Genomic DNA, 15023 nt, shown 5'->3' with positions numbered 1-15023 from the left:
AAATTATTATTTTTCTTTTAATTTATAAATTTTTCGAGACAGTTTTAGGGGCGATAGCTATTACGGTTATTTAAATAAATTATAGTAAACTTAATTGTCTGGTTGAAAAATATTTTTTAANGATACGCTCTATGATTGGTTGAAATTTTGATCGGTATGATAGCAAAATGAATTTTACTGCGCCGATAATCGGTGCAATAGACACTCCGCGGAAAATAAAATAGTCGGTGGTTACAGTTGAATTGCTTTACAGTTAAATCAATGTTTTCTTATTGTAGTTAAAAAAAAAAAATTTATGATAAATTTGAAATGAAATGAAAAGATGAAAACTGTCTGCTCCATGCCCGAGTTTGTTTACATTTTTTCATTTAACGAAAATTTCCTTTTATGTAACTGATTGTAGTTTTTTAATTTGATTATACTCCAGATAATGTGTTTGATTATTTAAAATCACCTCCTTCTAATCCATATCTTTTTAATAACTACTACATTTCATTGCTATTTGTTTAATCTTATATAGTAAATCATATATAGTGAAAAATATAGTGGGTTTTAAGATTTTATTAGTATTTTAAAGGTTTATTCTTTTCTAGCCATTATAGGTATGACAATTTCTAGCTTTTATATTGAATTCATTTTTTAAATTTAGATTAATATTGGATTAATTCCTTTCTCTAAAAAATACTACTACCTTTTTTTTCATTGGAGCATATCTATTAAAATAAAATCTATTTGGCATCTTGGCGATTGTAGTTGGCGTAACAGATCACGATACGGGAATATCCTCATATTTAATATAACTTTCTCTAACGTCTTTCACTCATTTGTTTTAAAACTAATAGTAGGTTGGGCTAGTTTGTCTTTTAGCAAAGCTAATTTTAGATAAATCACCGATAATGGATATCTTCCTGTATTTCAAAGAATAAGATAATTTTTCACTTGCAACTTGAACTGAAAAGTTGGGTATTTCTTCTACCTCTCTTTCTCATCAAAATATTTCAAATATATAGCTATTGAAATTGGATTATCACAGTAATTCATGCACAAATCTAAACTTTTCTAACACACAATTAAGTGGGTTCTTTAGAACTCATTCTAGGCACACAAAAAAAAGGGCAGGGTGCAAAAGTTTAAAAAAAGGGCATTATTATTCTAAAAAGACAATAATTTCTTTCTATGGGCTTTACACATTCTTTTAAAAAACATTGTCAATTAGTAAAATAAATTTTTTTTAAACTTTACTAAAAGTAGCAAAGCAATCATATTAATTACTAATTTTTATTAATAAATTAACATATATATCGAGTTAATGAGCTAATTAGCTTAGTAATTTATTTAAAATGCATGCATATATTAATAAAACAATAAATGTATGTTTTTAAGTGTCTGTAGTTATGATTTAATGATAGTGGAAGTAACTGCAAACTTTCAAAGACAAGTGCAGCAATGGGGTGTGATGGCTATTCTCCTTTCCCATATAAATCTATGCATTGACAGCAATGACAAACTAAATAAAACGAGTTGAAAATAACAAAAGTTTTATAAATCCATTGTAAAGTTTGGGTGAAAAATAAAGAAGGGTTGAGGTAAGAAAGGGCAAAAAGGGTATGGAATCTATTACATCAGAGCACTAATTTACTTCAGGGGCAACAGGGTGGATTCTTTTTACTAAAAGGGAAGCAGGGTGCTGCGCCCTGTCTACCCTGCCTAGAATGAGCTCTGGGTTCTTAATGATTCTTTCGAGTTATTTTCAATTTTAAGAAATCGCATGTGCATACTAAAATTGAAACGTTGTCTTTAAAAAAATTATCCTCTCGTATCATTCAAAAGTGTAAAAATGAAATTAAGCAAATTGAACTTTAGTTCAAAGAGAAAGTGATCCCTCTTTAAGATTTGTCCATCTTTTCTTATACAGTTAAACAAAACAGTTATAGCTCTTATTATCTTATTTTTCATAGTTCATCAGAATTAATAAAATTTTATGAATAATGAAAATTGAAATTTTAAGTAATAATATAGAAATATAATACATATTTTTTTTTTAACAATAATAGTTTCTCAATGAATTAAAATCTAGAAAATTTAGAATGAGCAATATTTTTAAAATTTCTTTTCTTTCTTTAATGACATTTCTATTTTTAGATGGCAAAGAAATATGCGAAGCGTAAGCGTTGCTCTAGTCCAAAAGAAATTTTACATCTGAGATTAGGTGAGCTACTGCTTGAAAGTATTGGTTGCGAAATTCCGAATGATATTCCATCTAAATGGGAAAAGCATGGGGATCTAGTGTTATTGCCAGCTTACAGTTTTCGATCTGAATTATGGTCTTCTTTTGGTAAGAACCATTTATGACTTTTAATATACACTCGAACTTCTGTTTAATGAACTTCCATTTTGCGAATTTCTCTATTTTGTGATTTTTTTCGCGGAACCAAGAACATTTTGGAAATTTCTTTGTAAAATAACATACAAATAGCGTGGTGAATTTTGTATTTAACGAACTTTTCTTTGATATCCACTTTCACTATTTCCCAAAATATTTTAGAACATTTCAATCTTGTTAACGCATTTTATGGGGGAAATGACCTTGAATTTATGTTCAAAGCCACTTTTCGAGAAGGCAGTAAAATCCCTTTCCCTTTTTGTTTGCATTTCAAACGAAAAACTCACAACAAAATTAGCGGATTTTATCAGTAGCAATTAAATTTAAGAACGCATGTGGCATTAAAGTATGTTTAAAATTACTTTCATAATAAATGCAGCTGTAATTTTATACACAAATTTAGCTTTTTTTTAGTTGAAAATATATGTTGCATGATATTGTAACACTGGACAATGTTTTGCTCTATTCTTGCTTTCCATGCAGATTTCCTTTATGGTTAAAATTTATAAAATAAATAGTATATACTAGGTTACAAGATAAGGGTGTATCAATTGCTATTTTAATTATATCTATCTATCTAACTCTAGTGTTTATGAATTTAAAACTTGTTTTGTGTTGTTTAAGTATTTCAAAAGATTATCTTCCATTCAGCGAATTTTCCATATTACGAACTTATTATTGAGCTTTAGCGACTATGTTAAATAGAAGTCCGACTGTAGTTTCAAAATTGTCTAAGATTCTCATTTTATTTGCTAGTGATTTAACATAAAATTTATATATTATTATATGAAATCTGTATCGAAATCCTAAGATTATTTTGTCCTTTTTCTATCATTATCATGTTACAATTTCCTAAAAGTTAACAGTACAATGTAATTATCAATTTAAAATGATTCACAATAGTTTGACAACACAAACACATGACTGTGACCTGTAAGAGGCATGTGAGGGATGTTATGAAAATACTTATTTAATTCTCTCATTGGTCAATGCAAAAAAGTTTTTGTTAACAAAATATTTACTGATTTTAAACAGAGATTAAAACTAATATCATGACAATTTTTGTTTCAGTGAAAAATTTATATGAATTAGTTCCTATTAAAGTTAGATATTAATCTTAATAAACAAATTTATTTTATTACTTAAATTAAATTTATAATATTTCACTAAACTCACACTGTCCTGTAGCAACAAAGTTACGTAGCATTTTAATTTAATTTATTTCTTGTATTTATACTCATATTAAATAATTCTTTATGTCAATATAATTCAACCTCACACAATGAGCTGTTGTCAAATTCTCTTTTCTTTTTTTAAAATAAAAATCTTTCTTTTTATAATAGCAACATTTTTATTTCAATGCAATTTTTTCAACCAATTATTATTCAATGTCATGACAACTGGAAATTAAAAATCAATTGTTAATCTTTTTTTCTACAACCACTTTTACATTAGCATCATACATTATTGGATTGCCTTAATTCACTTAATTTTGGGAGTTGTTCTCTTGTCAAATTATTAATGTGAGGTTTTGCAAGATTGGCTGAATTGGCAAAATTCATTTTTCAGCCAAAGCACCAATACTGGATCTTAGCTGATAAAATTATTTCTTATTCTTGAAAAGTCAGTCATCATCATAGTTGTTTTGTTATCACCATCAGAAACTATGTGAAAGATTTTGTAGCAGAGATATTTTTCGTTTAACTGAAAATAGAAGTCTGCTTTCAATGTTATTATTTTTCTGTAGTATTTCATTTAAATATGTATGCAACATGAAAAACAACAGATCTCTATAAAAAAAATGTGTTCAAGACATGACATAACACAACAAACACATTTAATTTTATTTTATATTTAATCAGTTCTAAAGTTCAATTTAATTTTTTTTTTAAATTTTAAACAAATTTTGTTTAGTATTTTTATATTTCTTCTATTTTTTTACTGTTTCTTCCACCATCCTGGAAAAAAATAGGATTTCCTTTAAAAGAAATAACTTTGTAAGAAATAAAACCATTCTTTTGTGTTCTGATTTTTATAATTTACAATAAATTATCTTGATGTAGCAACCTGTTTGGCATTTTCAAGTTTTGGAAAGCACAAATTATTTCAAAACATTAATATTTCAGGGATAGATGGACACTTTTGCCTTTTGTTTTACTACTGTTCCTTTTCACATTATGTTTTTTTTACTACTATTAGAAAATAATATGCTTTTTTTCTGTGATGGCGCACAAAAGTTTTGTCATAATGAAATATTTAAGCTGTATTATATAAAACTATTAATAAATTATTGTTATTTTAAGGTAATAAGTTGTGGATGATAGTTGCTGATACTTTAAAATGTAACAGAGTCGCCAGAAAGAACTCAATTTGTAATGATAATTACAGAAGCCCTCGTGTTGAGTTTTTATTAGGTTCTGATTCATGGGTTGTACATACTGATAATAAAATTAAGTAAGTAACGTTTTTTTTTTTAACTAGGAATTAATGATTGATTGAATTTGTGAACATAAACTATCAGAGGTATTTTTGATTGAACTTTCGTTTTTACTGTATTTACTGTATTTGTATAAAAAATTTATAATTTATCTTTGTATAGCATGATAATATTTTGATAAATTTAAATAAGCGTGAATTATATATGTAGATTAGTAACATTATAACATAATTCAAAACTTGATATTTTACTCTGGTCATCTTTGATTATTCTGTGTAGGTTGGGTAGTGTGTTATGCTTGTTGAATATAGTAAAGTAGTTCTTTGGCTGTGAGGAGACACTGAACTTCATTAATATTCAGATGTTATGCCCACATTGAAATTATCAATGTGAATTGTTATTTAAAAAATTTCTTCTTTTATTAATAATTTCCTTACAAGTTTTAAAAATATTTTTTTTAATCTTTAAAATAATAATTAATGATTGTTTGTTCTTATCATGATTGCTTGTTATATCAGAATAGTTTTCATCTGTTATAGAAACAACAGGTTTTGCAAATAGTACTTGTGAATATTATTGTTCTATTTCAGAAATAAGTGTTTTTAAATTTTTTTTTATACTTCTGCTTAGCTTTTTGTAATTGTATGAAAAATTTTGAATACTAATTTACTTTTACTCATTGAAATGATTAATTCTATTTTCAGGTATGCTTATGATGTTAAACATTGTATGTTTAGTGCTGGTAATATATCAGAAAAATTAAGAATAGCTCAGCTTTCTTGCGAAGGAGAAACAATTGTTGATATGTATGCTGGTAATAATGTATAATTGTTTTATTGATTGAAATATAGCAAACAAATTCAAATTTGTCTTTTAAGTTTTTGGATCAAAATTGTATTTATTGAATTCTTCATTTTAATGCAATTTATGCAATCTATTCAATCACTCTTATATGAAACTGTAGAATAAATAATGCCAACTTCAAAACATTTAAAGAAAAACAATCTTTAACCCATTGGCGGTTAAGGAAATGGGCAAAATTGGGAGAATGTTTCTCCCCTACACACAGTTCCCCTATCAGTTAACATGGGAAAACCGGTTTTGCTATGCAGAGAAGACTGCATGTTAAAATGCGACTTTTTACGTGCAGAACCGTCAGTGGGTTAAGGAAGGAAACATAGTGAGTTTATATGCATGGCAAAAATATACAAAGAAAACCACCTTGATAGATTTTATTATAACAGAGATATAGCATTTTATAATTTATTTCAAACCTAGATTTTGCTCAAACTACCCTTTAATTTAAAAATGTGAGACTAAAGGTTTTAAAAAAGTTTGATAAGCCATATTTGTGATCAAACCATTTTAAAAAAAATTATATTAGAGATGTACTAGGTACCCAGCAATGGCCCAGTTCGTGGACAGATTTTCCAGACCTAGCAAAAAAGAATTTTATTTTTATCCAGTTTTTAGTCTTAATACAGTAAGAAATATGGAATACATTGACGAGGAAATTGCAATGAATAAGAAATAGGGAATTACATTGATATTTATTCCAAGTTAATTAAATCATAATGAACAAAAATCAAAGATGCAAAAAATAGGATGTATGTGCATTGCCCTCATTACTAAGTTTGTCTTCAGAAATGCGTAAATACAGTAATATGTTTTTATTGTTGTAAAAATCTGTTTATCGGTTAGAATACGATTTCGGATCTAAATAATATTATGTCAATAGTTAGTTTCAATTTATTTTAGATTAAATCGAAATTTTAAGCCATGTTTACAACTTTACTATATTGATCGTATTAGAATAATTTGTTACCTTAGTGTTTTGTTATTGTTGTACTTAATTACACCATTATGAAGGAATCAAAACTTAAAATAATTTAATATCATAGTATGAAATTTCAGTTAAGTTTGAGTCTTAATTTTTGGTGTCCTCATTAGTTATGAATTTTAATGGTAATCTGTGTGAATGCAAATAAAATTTTCTGTTTCTTTTTGTTTGGTTATTATTTGAAATTAGAATGTTGTTTAGTTTCATACTGAAAAATTATTTTATTCAAAAAATTACTTACTTGCATTTGTATATTGTAGGAATAGGTTATTTTACTCTTCCTTTCCTTGTGCATGCCAAAGCACCTAAAGTGCATGCTTGTGAGTGGAATCCTCATGCTGTGGAAGCTCTATCTAAAAACTTAATTTTGAATGGGGTTAAAAATAAATGTGTTATTCATTATGGAGATAATAGAGAAGTATATTTTTATTTTCAAATATATATTTTCATTTATTTTTTAAAATAAATTTTTTAATATTATTTTATAAAATATGTATATGATTTGAATAAATAATTTTTTGTATAATTTATTATATAATAATTTTATTGAGAAATTTAAATGAGTTGATTGTGTTTTATTTTTTAAATCCAGTACTCTTTAATGCCTTAAGATAAAGTAATTTCACAAATTGTTCCCTTTTTCATTGATTCTGAATTGTCATTACATGAAATGTATTGGAGTTGTAAAAGAAAGAAATCTCCATCACCTTTTTTTTCCTTGTGGCTTTGAGCACAACCCAGAATTCAAGAGATTTTCTGAATTAAATATTTTCATGAACATTCTGATTTCTAGCAGATGGTTATACTATTAGCACTTTAGATGTTTATTAAAACACATAAACAAAGTATTTGTGGACTTGAAAAATAGTAGAAAAACATGATTTATACCTGAAAAATCATGGTACTGCCTGTTCATCAAAAATTTTGCACATTTCAACCTGTACCTTGTTTTTTCCTGATTTAAATGTAAAACTGCATTGTCACCTTCCTTCTTCATTGTAACATTGTTGCATTTGTTTTTCAATTAATTTCAACAGTAATTGTCAAATGGTAATAAATCATATTTTAATAATTTTTTTATTAATATTGAAATTTGTTACAATTTACTAGCATATTTATTCATTATTGTTACATTAATTGATTCCTCACAGGAGAACACTATTACATTTGTTTTTCAATTATTTTCAATCTAGTTATTGAACTTTGTGTTATTTTGTACTTTGCTTAAAATACCATGAATTTGATAGATTTTTAGGAGCTATTAATTTAGCACTGTTACATTTGTTTGCAATCCATTTTGACATTATTAATTATTAAATTCTATTAAGTCCAGTTAATTATGCTAATTTCTTTATTTAAATATTATTTTATATGATTCGCAATTTATTTTTAATGCAATTTTGATGGATTTGTTGCACCATTACCTTGTTTTCTCAATTTTTTTTATTTGTATTGCTGGTTCGAATAGAAAATTCATTTAGGTATATAAGCAATATTTTGATGAATTTTTTGCTGCTCTTAATTTAACACTTTCTCATCCTTGTTTTAATACATATTATCGATTATTAATAACAATCTATTATATAAATAAAAATGTGAGAATTTAAATCTGAAGATATGCATGCTAGCAAAAATGGAGCTTCATCAGGGCACACCGCCTTGTCAACAAGCTGAAACCTTTCTGTTGTCTGTGGTAAGATAAAAACCGGCAGTGCCCTGACGCCCCATAATAGAAAATAAAATGAGACAATAATACAATACCTCCAAAAATCAAGGCATGGAATAAAAATTAAATCCAGTGAATTACAATGACACAAGTCAAAAGTACACTGAGAAAAAAAAAGGAAACGGACACCTCTACATATGAAAAATACAAAGAGGAAATTCCAGTTAGAAAAACCAAAATAATGTAAATTGTCAAATTCTTAAAACATTAAAGTGAAATTAAATAATAACAGTGCTGACCTCTTTCGAAAAACTTCAACAAGGCAAAATTCCTGAATCATGAAAATAAAGTGTTGCCATATAAGGAACAAAAAATCCTATTTTTCACCGTATAGGTCTACTTATGCAGGCTTCAATATCGACCAAATTAATTTAATTCCTTCTAGACATTTTAAATTAAAAAATTATAATTACAATAATTAAAAGGAAAATTATTATTATCCAAAGTAATTCTGAAATTCTTAATAGCTGAAAGAAAAAATATGTTTTATTATTACAAATGAATTTAAACCAAAGAATTCGATTAATCAGAATATTTTTAAAAATTTTAGAAATAAAGTTGGAATTAAAATTTGTTAAACTAATAACAATAAACTTAAAATCTCTTTCATGGTATAATCCAATTAAAATGTTTACATAATACACAATAGCATACATACATATTACATAATAACATACATATTACATAATAACATACATAAATTAATTCAATCCTTCCTAATTATATCCTCATAAATCAAATATTTATCAAAAATCTCTAGACAAATAGTTTTTAAATTATTGAATGGTGTACTCGTGAATAAATTTTTAAAATCACAGGTAAGAATACTATTAATTTATTGTAATGTTTAAAATGATGTTTAAATATTTAAAAACTTTTTTCCAGAAACTTAATTATAACATCCAGTACTACCTACAAGTAACAAATTTAAATTTAAATGGTATTTTGGGAAATTTAACTATTGGAAATAAATAAGGATAATTAATGCTGTTGATTTTTATACCAATTTTTTAGACAAAGCTAAAGTTCTATTCGCAATTTCTTTTTTAGAATTGTTACTTTTGACAAAGGTATTATTATTTTCATATTCTTTATTCGTTAAATGTTTAAAATACTTTTTGCAAATAAAGCAAAAATTATTAGATGCATTGTCAACTACACAAATTATAAAATTATATTTCAATTCCTTAATAGATTTAATAATATTAGAATTCAAGAATAAACTTAGGTATTCAATATTATTGTTTAAATTTTTTTTATTTGAAATAATATAAAACACAAAATTTACATTCATTAAAACCCTCTACAGGCCAATTGAATTTTCTTGAACATTTAAATTTTCTAGAGCATAAAACAATCCAAATCTTTACTAATGGAAGCAAGAATAAACTTTAAATTATATCTTCTTCTTGGTCTGAACTTAGTCCCCATAATAAACCTCAAATCTTCATATCTTATTTTATTTTCCATTTTGTGGTCTTGGGGGCACTGTCGATTTTGTGTTTTACCACCGCCAACGGAAAGGCTGCAGCATGTTGGCAAGGCCATGTCTCCCCTGATGAAGTGCCGTTTTTACTAACATACGTATCTTTTGATTTCGTTTTTCTTGTATTTACATTCTCACATTCTTATTTCTATTGTTTAATTAAGACAATTTTGATTTTACGTGCTGTTCAGTGCTTTTCCATTTTTACTTATTGTTTTTAAATTAAATTTGTTCTTAATTTTTGTTTAATTCTGTTTTTATACTTTGATTGGATTATCAATCTATTTTAATAATTAATTGTCCGGAGCTATTTTTAAATCTTATTTTGCTATTTCTTTAAATATATATGTTGACTTAAATTTCAATTTATTTATATATTTTTTCTTTTGCACAATTTTGATTGATTGGCAGTGTTTAACCATGTTTTATATATATTACATTTAATTCCCAATTCATTTTGATCTGTTTAATTATTGTTATTTTTCTAATTTAATTTTTTTAATAACTTGATTAGAGAACTATGCCCTATCAGAAAGTTGACAATGTGGCAATTTTTGGTGTCGCTTCTAAAAGTTATAATTATTTCCTTATAATTGCATAAGCATATTTTTACTGATTTTGGACCTTTCTCCTCTTCTCCTTTATCAGTAAAAACATGCAAACTGTCAGAAAAAATAGTAGCCCAGGTAAATCAGAGAAAATTGTTTGAGAAAGTTATATATGTTAAAACTCTGTATTTAGCAGATAACTTGAAAAGAAGTAATTGCTTATTTTTCATAAATAATTTTTAAAATGTTTTCTTTCAAAAATTGCTTCAAAAGATATTCAATTTCTAAATGCATCAAATATTAAAAACTTTTTCATAAAACAAAATTATTAATGAATGAATAAAATACTTTACTTTCTTCATTACTTTTAGGCTATACATATTTGAAATTTATACATTTTTAAAAAAATTATCATTTGAGAACTTCAATATTAAATACATTAACATGGTTATATTAACATTAACATGGATATTAACTATGTTAGTTCTATTTTAATATTATTAATTGTTATACTGAGTGTTCAACTATTCCTTAATAACCACCTTAAATATACATTGTATATAACATATATAAATATGTACATTAGTATTATTAGTACCTTACTTATCAATTTTCATAAGTTAGGCTCCCCCCTTATATTGTTTCAATCAATAAAAAGCCTATTTGTGCATACTTTAAGGGCAATTGAGCTATTTCAAAGTGACCCTCATCTATAATGAACTATTGTAATTGTCGCCTAAATAGCCACTTTTCATGTACATGATTTCCTTCAAGATATATTTATTTCTAAGGCATTAGATGGATGTGTATTGAAAAGTTTGACATCGTGAGTTATGATACCTATAGTAATATAGATTTACATTGTGATATTTTTAACTACTGGTAAAATTTTAATATGCATTTGCTTAGTTAATTGTTAATTTCAGGGATGTATGGGGGATATATGCTAATCCTTTGTATATCTGGACAATTATCCCAAATTTTATTATTAAAAAAATAGTTTAAAAAAATCTAATAATAAAAACTTTTTTATTTATATAAGTTAAGCAATAAATTTCTGGAGAACTATATCTTGTAAAATATTGGCTCAGAAAAAAAATTGGATGATTTTTATGTTTTGAACAATTGTTATACTCTTCTGGGTTATAAAATAAATTTTAACCAGGTACCTGTAACCTAGTAAAAGATCCAATGCCCAGATGCTGCAAAATTTCAGAACCACATACAAGTCTAGTTTTTTTACTAAAATTTTAAATATTGCTGAAAGTTAGAAGATCTGCATTGGCAACTTTACTATACTTGTAAAAAATTAATTCCAAAATCATTCTCATCAGAAACCACAAATTAGCATTTCAGATTTTAAAAAAATTGCTTAATATTTTAAACCATTGACTATTAAACAGCATATTTGGCATGACGGTTTGGAGTTGGGCCTTCTGTTGAAGAGTCCTTCCAGCCAATCTATTTCATGATCTTGTCTGGCAGTCCCTCATTTCAGTCACTTTAAAATCTGATTCCACAGCCTGATCCATCATAATTTTGTTTTTTCCATTTTCTGACTTGTGAAGAGCTTTACAACAAAACTCTACTTTTCTTGAATTTTTCATACATCGTCATTCACTAAAAATTTTAAAAAAGAAAAGAAAAACAGGTAAAAGAGTAATTAAAATCATATAAAACCAGTTAAATTGAAAATGAACTTTGGTCCTCTATCTGTCAAAGTTGAACTAATTTTGAGATTGTACGAGTTTGCTTTCTCGCACCGAAAACCAACTTTCTTCCGAGATATTCAGTATAAATCTTCGGGGTTAAAATGCAAATATTTTGTAAGAATTTTTTTTTCAAAGTAATGACGCAGTTTTTTTTTTTTTTTTTTTAAGCAGAAGATTAATGCATTGCAGTCCCACAAGATAAGCTGGTCTTTGAGGGATTTAATCCAACCTTTTATTTCTTGAATGTTTATCCTGTTGATGTTAATTAATTTTTCCTAACATTTAATAAAATTTTATATTAAAATAAAATTTATAAAGACATTTAAGCAAGTATTGAATTTTGTATCTTGTATTTTGCACTGCTTAAATTTTTTTGCCCTCTCCTATTATCATGTATATAAAAAAATTATTACTTTTTATTTTATTTAACTAAGCAGCTCTGAGCAATAAATAAAATATTTACTTATGATATTCAGAAACACATAGCAATGAGGCCTTCTTGAAAATTAGTTTATTTTTTAATTATCTGAAGGAACTTAAATTCTAGTCAGGTTAAAAACAAACATCTAAAATGGATGATTGCAATGGCAGTTAGACAGTAGTTAAATACACCACGTTGTACATAACCTTTCAAAGATTAAATACGTTATATCTATATAACGGATAGTTCTTTCACTTTATTAATAATAACAAACTGGTTTTGCTTGTTACATTAAAAACATGAAAAAAACCGTTACATTAAAAACATGAAAATTGCACTTACAAAGAGTTAAGTCTTTTTTTTTTTTTTAATCATCCCACTTGTACAAAGTTAATTTTGACAAATAAATTGACTTTAATGCAATTTTTCTGAAATTTTTTAAAAATTTAGAATTCTAGAAATCTTTATCAATTTTTTCTAAACTCCCAATAAATAACCTGTTGAACAAAAATAAAAAGATGGTCAATGTAAGGGATTGGGAATCATCTTTGCATTATAATTAATTCCCTAATTTCCTCTACAATGCTCTCTGGTTGTCAACCTTTGTGACCTTGATAGGTCAATTTATTTCATCAACTTTAATCAATTCAATTCTTCAATATATATTTTTATTTCTTTAATGAAATAATTTTTTCTAGGTGTGCCCTGAAAAAGTTGCAGATCGCGTGAATCTAGGACTTATACCGTCTTCAGAAAATGGGTGGAAAACTGCTTGCAGAGCCTTAAAACCAAGCAGAGGAATTTTGCATATTCATGGAAACGTGACTTCAAGCATAAAGACTGAATCTTGTTCACGCGCTGATAATGACCATTGTGAATCTTCTTTGAAAAGAGAATGGATTGTATGGTCTGAAAATGTGCGGTCAACTATTGATTCTATTTTATATGAACTCTATGGGGAAAAATGGAATGTGAGTGTTCAAAATGTTGTTAGAATAAAGTCATATGCACCTCATATTGATCATTTAGTTGTTGATCTTATATGTATATTTAATAAAAATTTTGTTAAAATCTAATATGGTATAAAAAAAAGTGTGTCTTTTTTTTTCTTAATTGGAAATCAATTGCAAACTATGTATTGGCTTAAGAGATTTTTTTAAAAAAAGTTCGATTTTTGTGCATAAAAGTGATTTTTTATACTATAGCAGGTGTTCGGTCTTACTTGAAATTTTCGTTATATTTTTAATATCATAAGAGCGCTTTGTACTGAGGAACGCTTTAATAGTCAATTGATCTTCAGTTCTCCTGCTAGCCAGTCGTGGCTTCAAGATTCTTAATGGAGCTTGCTATGGTGTAAGCTATTTGTAAATATGTAGATGCATTATTAATTAAAAATTCCAAGTCATTACTACATTTGTGGTTAATTTGCCTTGGATAACAAACGGCCTATGGATAAGCAAAGCAGCAGGATTCCCACAATACTTGAAAGTCTTTGAATTTTGTTGGAAAAAATCAGGGCCGTGAAAAATCTTTGACTTCTGTGATATGGCCCCTGAAAAAATTTTATTGTCTCGTAGTAATTTTTAAAACAATAATAATCTTTCCTACAAAAAAGCATAAAGAAGAAAAAAAAGAAACTTCGAGCAAAATGATAAAAATTTTAATCAACCCCTCCTTTCGACGTTTTCGTTTAGTGTAAGAATAGTTAGAGGTCTGCTAAGTGAGAATTTCGGAGTCTGATCTAAATTTAGAAAAATACCCTTATCCTTATTTACCCCTTTCCTGTGATTGGATTACAAAATACAAGCAGGGTGTGGGAAAACCAATAGTGAAAAGAAAATGTGCATAGAGCGAAATCATGTCTGGCATTACCCTTGTTTTAACCAGGTGTAGCATGCACTAATTTTAAAATGTGCGGTTTTTTAAAACTTTTTATTTTATCTGATAACGTGTGAAAGTTCAAGTTTTATTCCAATTTATAGAGAATATGTGGGGCTTTCCGAAATTCCGATTTTCTTTTCAAAAACTGAAAATCGATTAATTTCTGATATATGCGATTTATAATGCTATCAAATATTAAAAGGTAACGAAATTTGCACTAACGCAATTTTCGAAAAGCGCCAGTGAGTAAATTTCACATAGCTTTAGGTACCTCTCGATATGCAGTGTTTCTTCGAATCTTAAATATAATTGTTGCGTTAACTTCATTTAACTTTTTGATCCTTTATGTTCAAATTTTTGCATTTAATTTTTCCCACTAATAGGTAACAATAGGTTCAGATTCTGTAAATTATGAATCAAACGTCATGATTCGCATGAATGTGATTTATGAATTGCGCGTTTCATTAAAGTAATTCTTAAATCACTCATCACAGTTTGCATTAAAATGCTTTCTGAATCGTACAAAGTGATATGCATATAAATGTTTCTTAAATCATGCATCACAATTCTTATTAAAGTGATTTATGAA

The 15023-nt window shown here is 26.6% G+C and overlaps 1 protein-coding gene across 4 annotated transcripts; it reads left to right on the top strand.

The window, feature by feature from the left end:
• Positions 1–214: 214 nt before the first annotated feature.
• LOC107453812 (tRNA wybutosine-synthesizing protein 2 homolog) lies at positions 215–13651 on the top strand. Of its 4 annotated transcripts, none has more exons than XM_016070771.3 (6): positions 215–348; positions 2143–2335; positions 4687–4837; positions 5525–5634; positions 6921–7078; positions 13252–13651. In XM_016070771.3, the coding sequence occupies exons 2-6, from the start codon at positions 2143–2145 to the stop codon at positions 13627–13629; spliced, it is 990 nt and encodes a 329-aa protein (XP_015926257.1). In that variant the 5' UTR covers positions 215–348; the 3' UTR covers positions 13630–13651. The 4 variants fall into 4 exon arrangements, with proteins under 4 accessions (XP_015926257.1, XP_015926255.1, XP_015926256.1 ...); XM_016070769.3 differs by having other exon boundaries at positions 307–602; XM_016070770.3 differs by having other exon boundaries at positions 312–545.
• The last annotated feature ends 1372 nt before the right edge of the window (positions 13652–15023 follow it).

This window comes from Parasteatoda tepidariorum, chromosome 7, assembly GCF_043381705.1.
Source record: "Parasteatoda tepidariorum isolate YZ-2023 chromosome 7, CAS_Ptep_4.0, whole genome shotgun sequence".
NCBI classification, from domain to species: Eukaryota; Metazoa; Arthropoda; class Arachnida; order Araneae; family Theridiidae; genus Parasteatoda; species Parasteatoda tepidariorum.
Note: the sequence above shows the minus strand (reverse complement) of the source record. Positions and strands in the feature narration are given on the sequence as shown.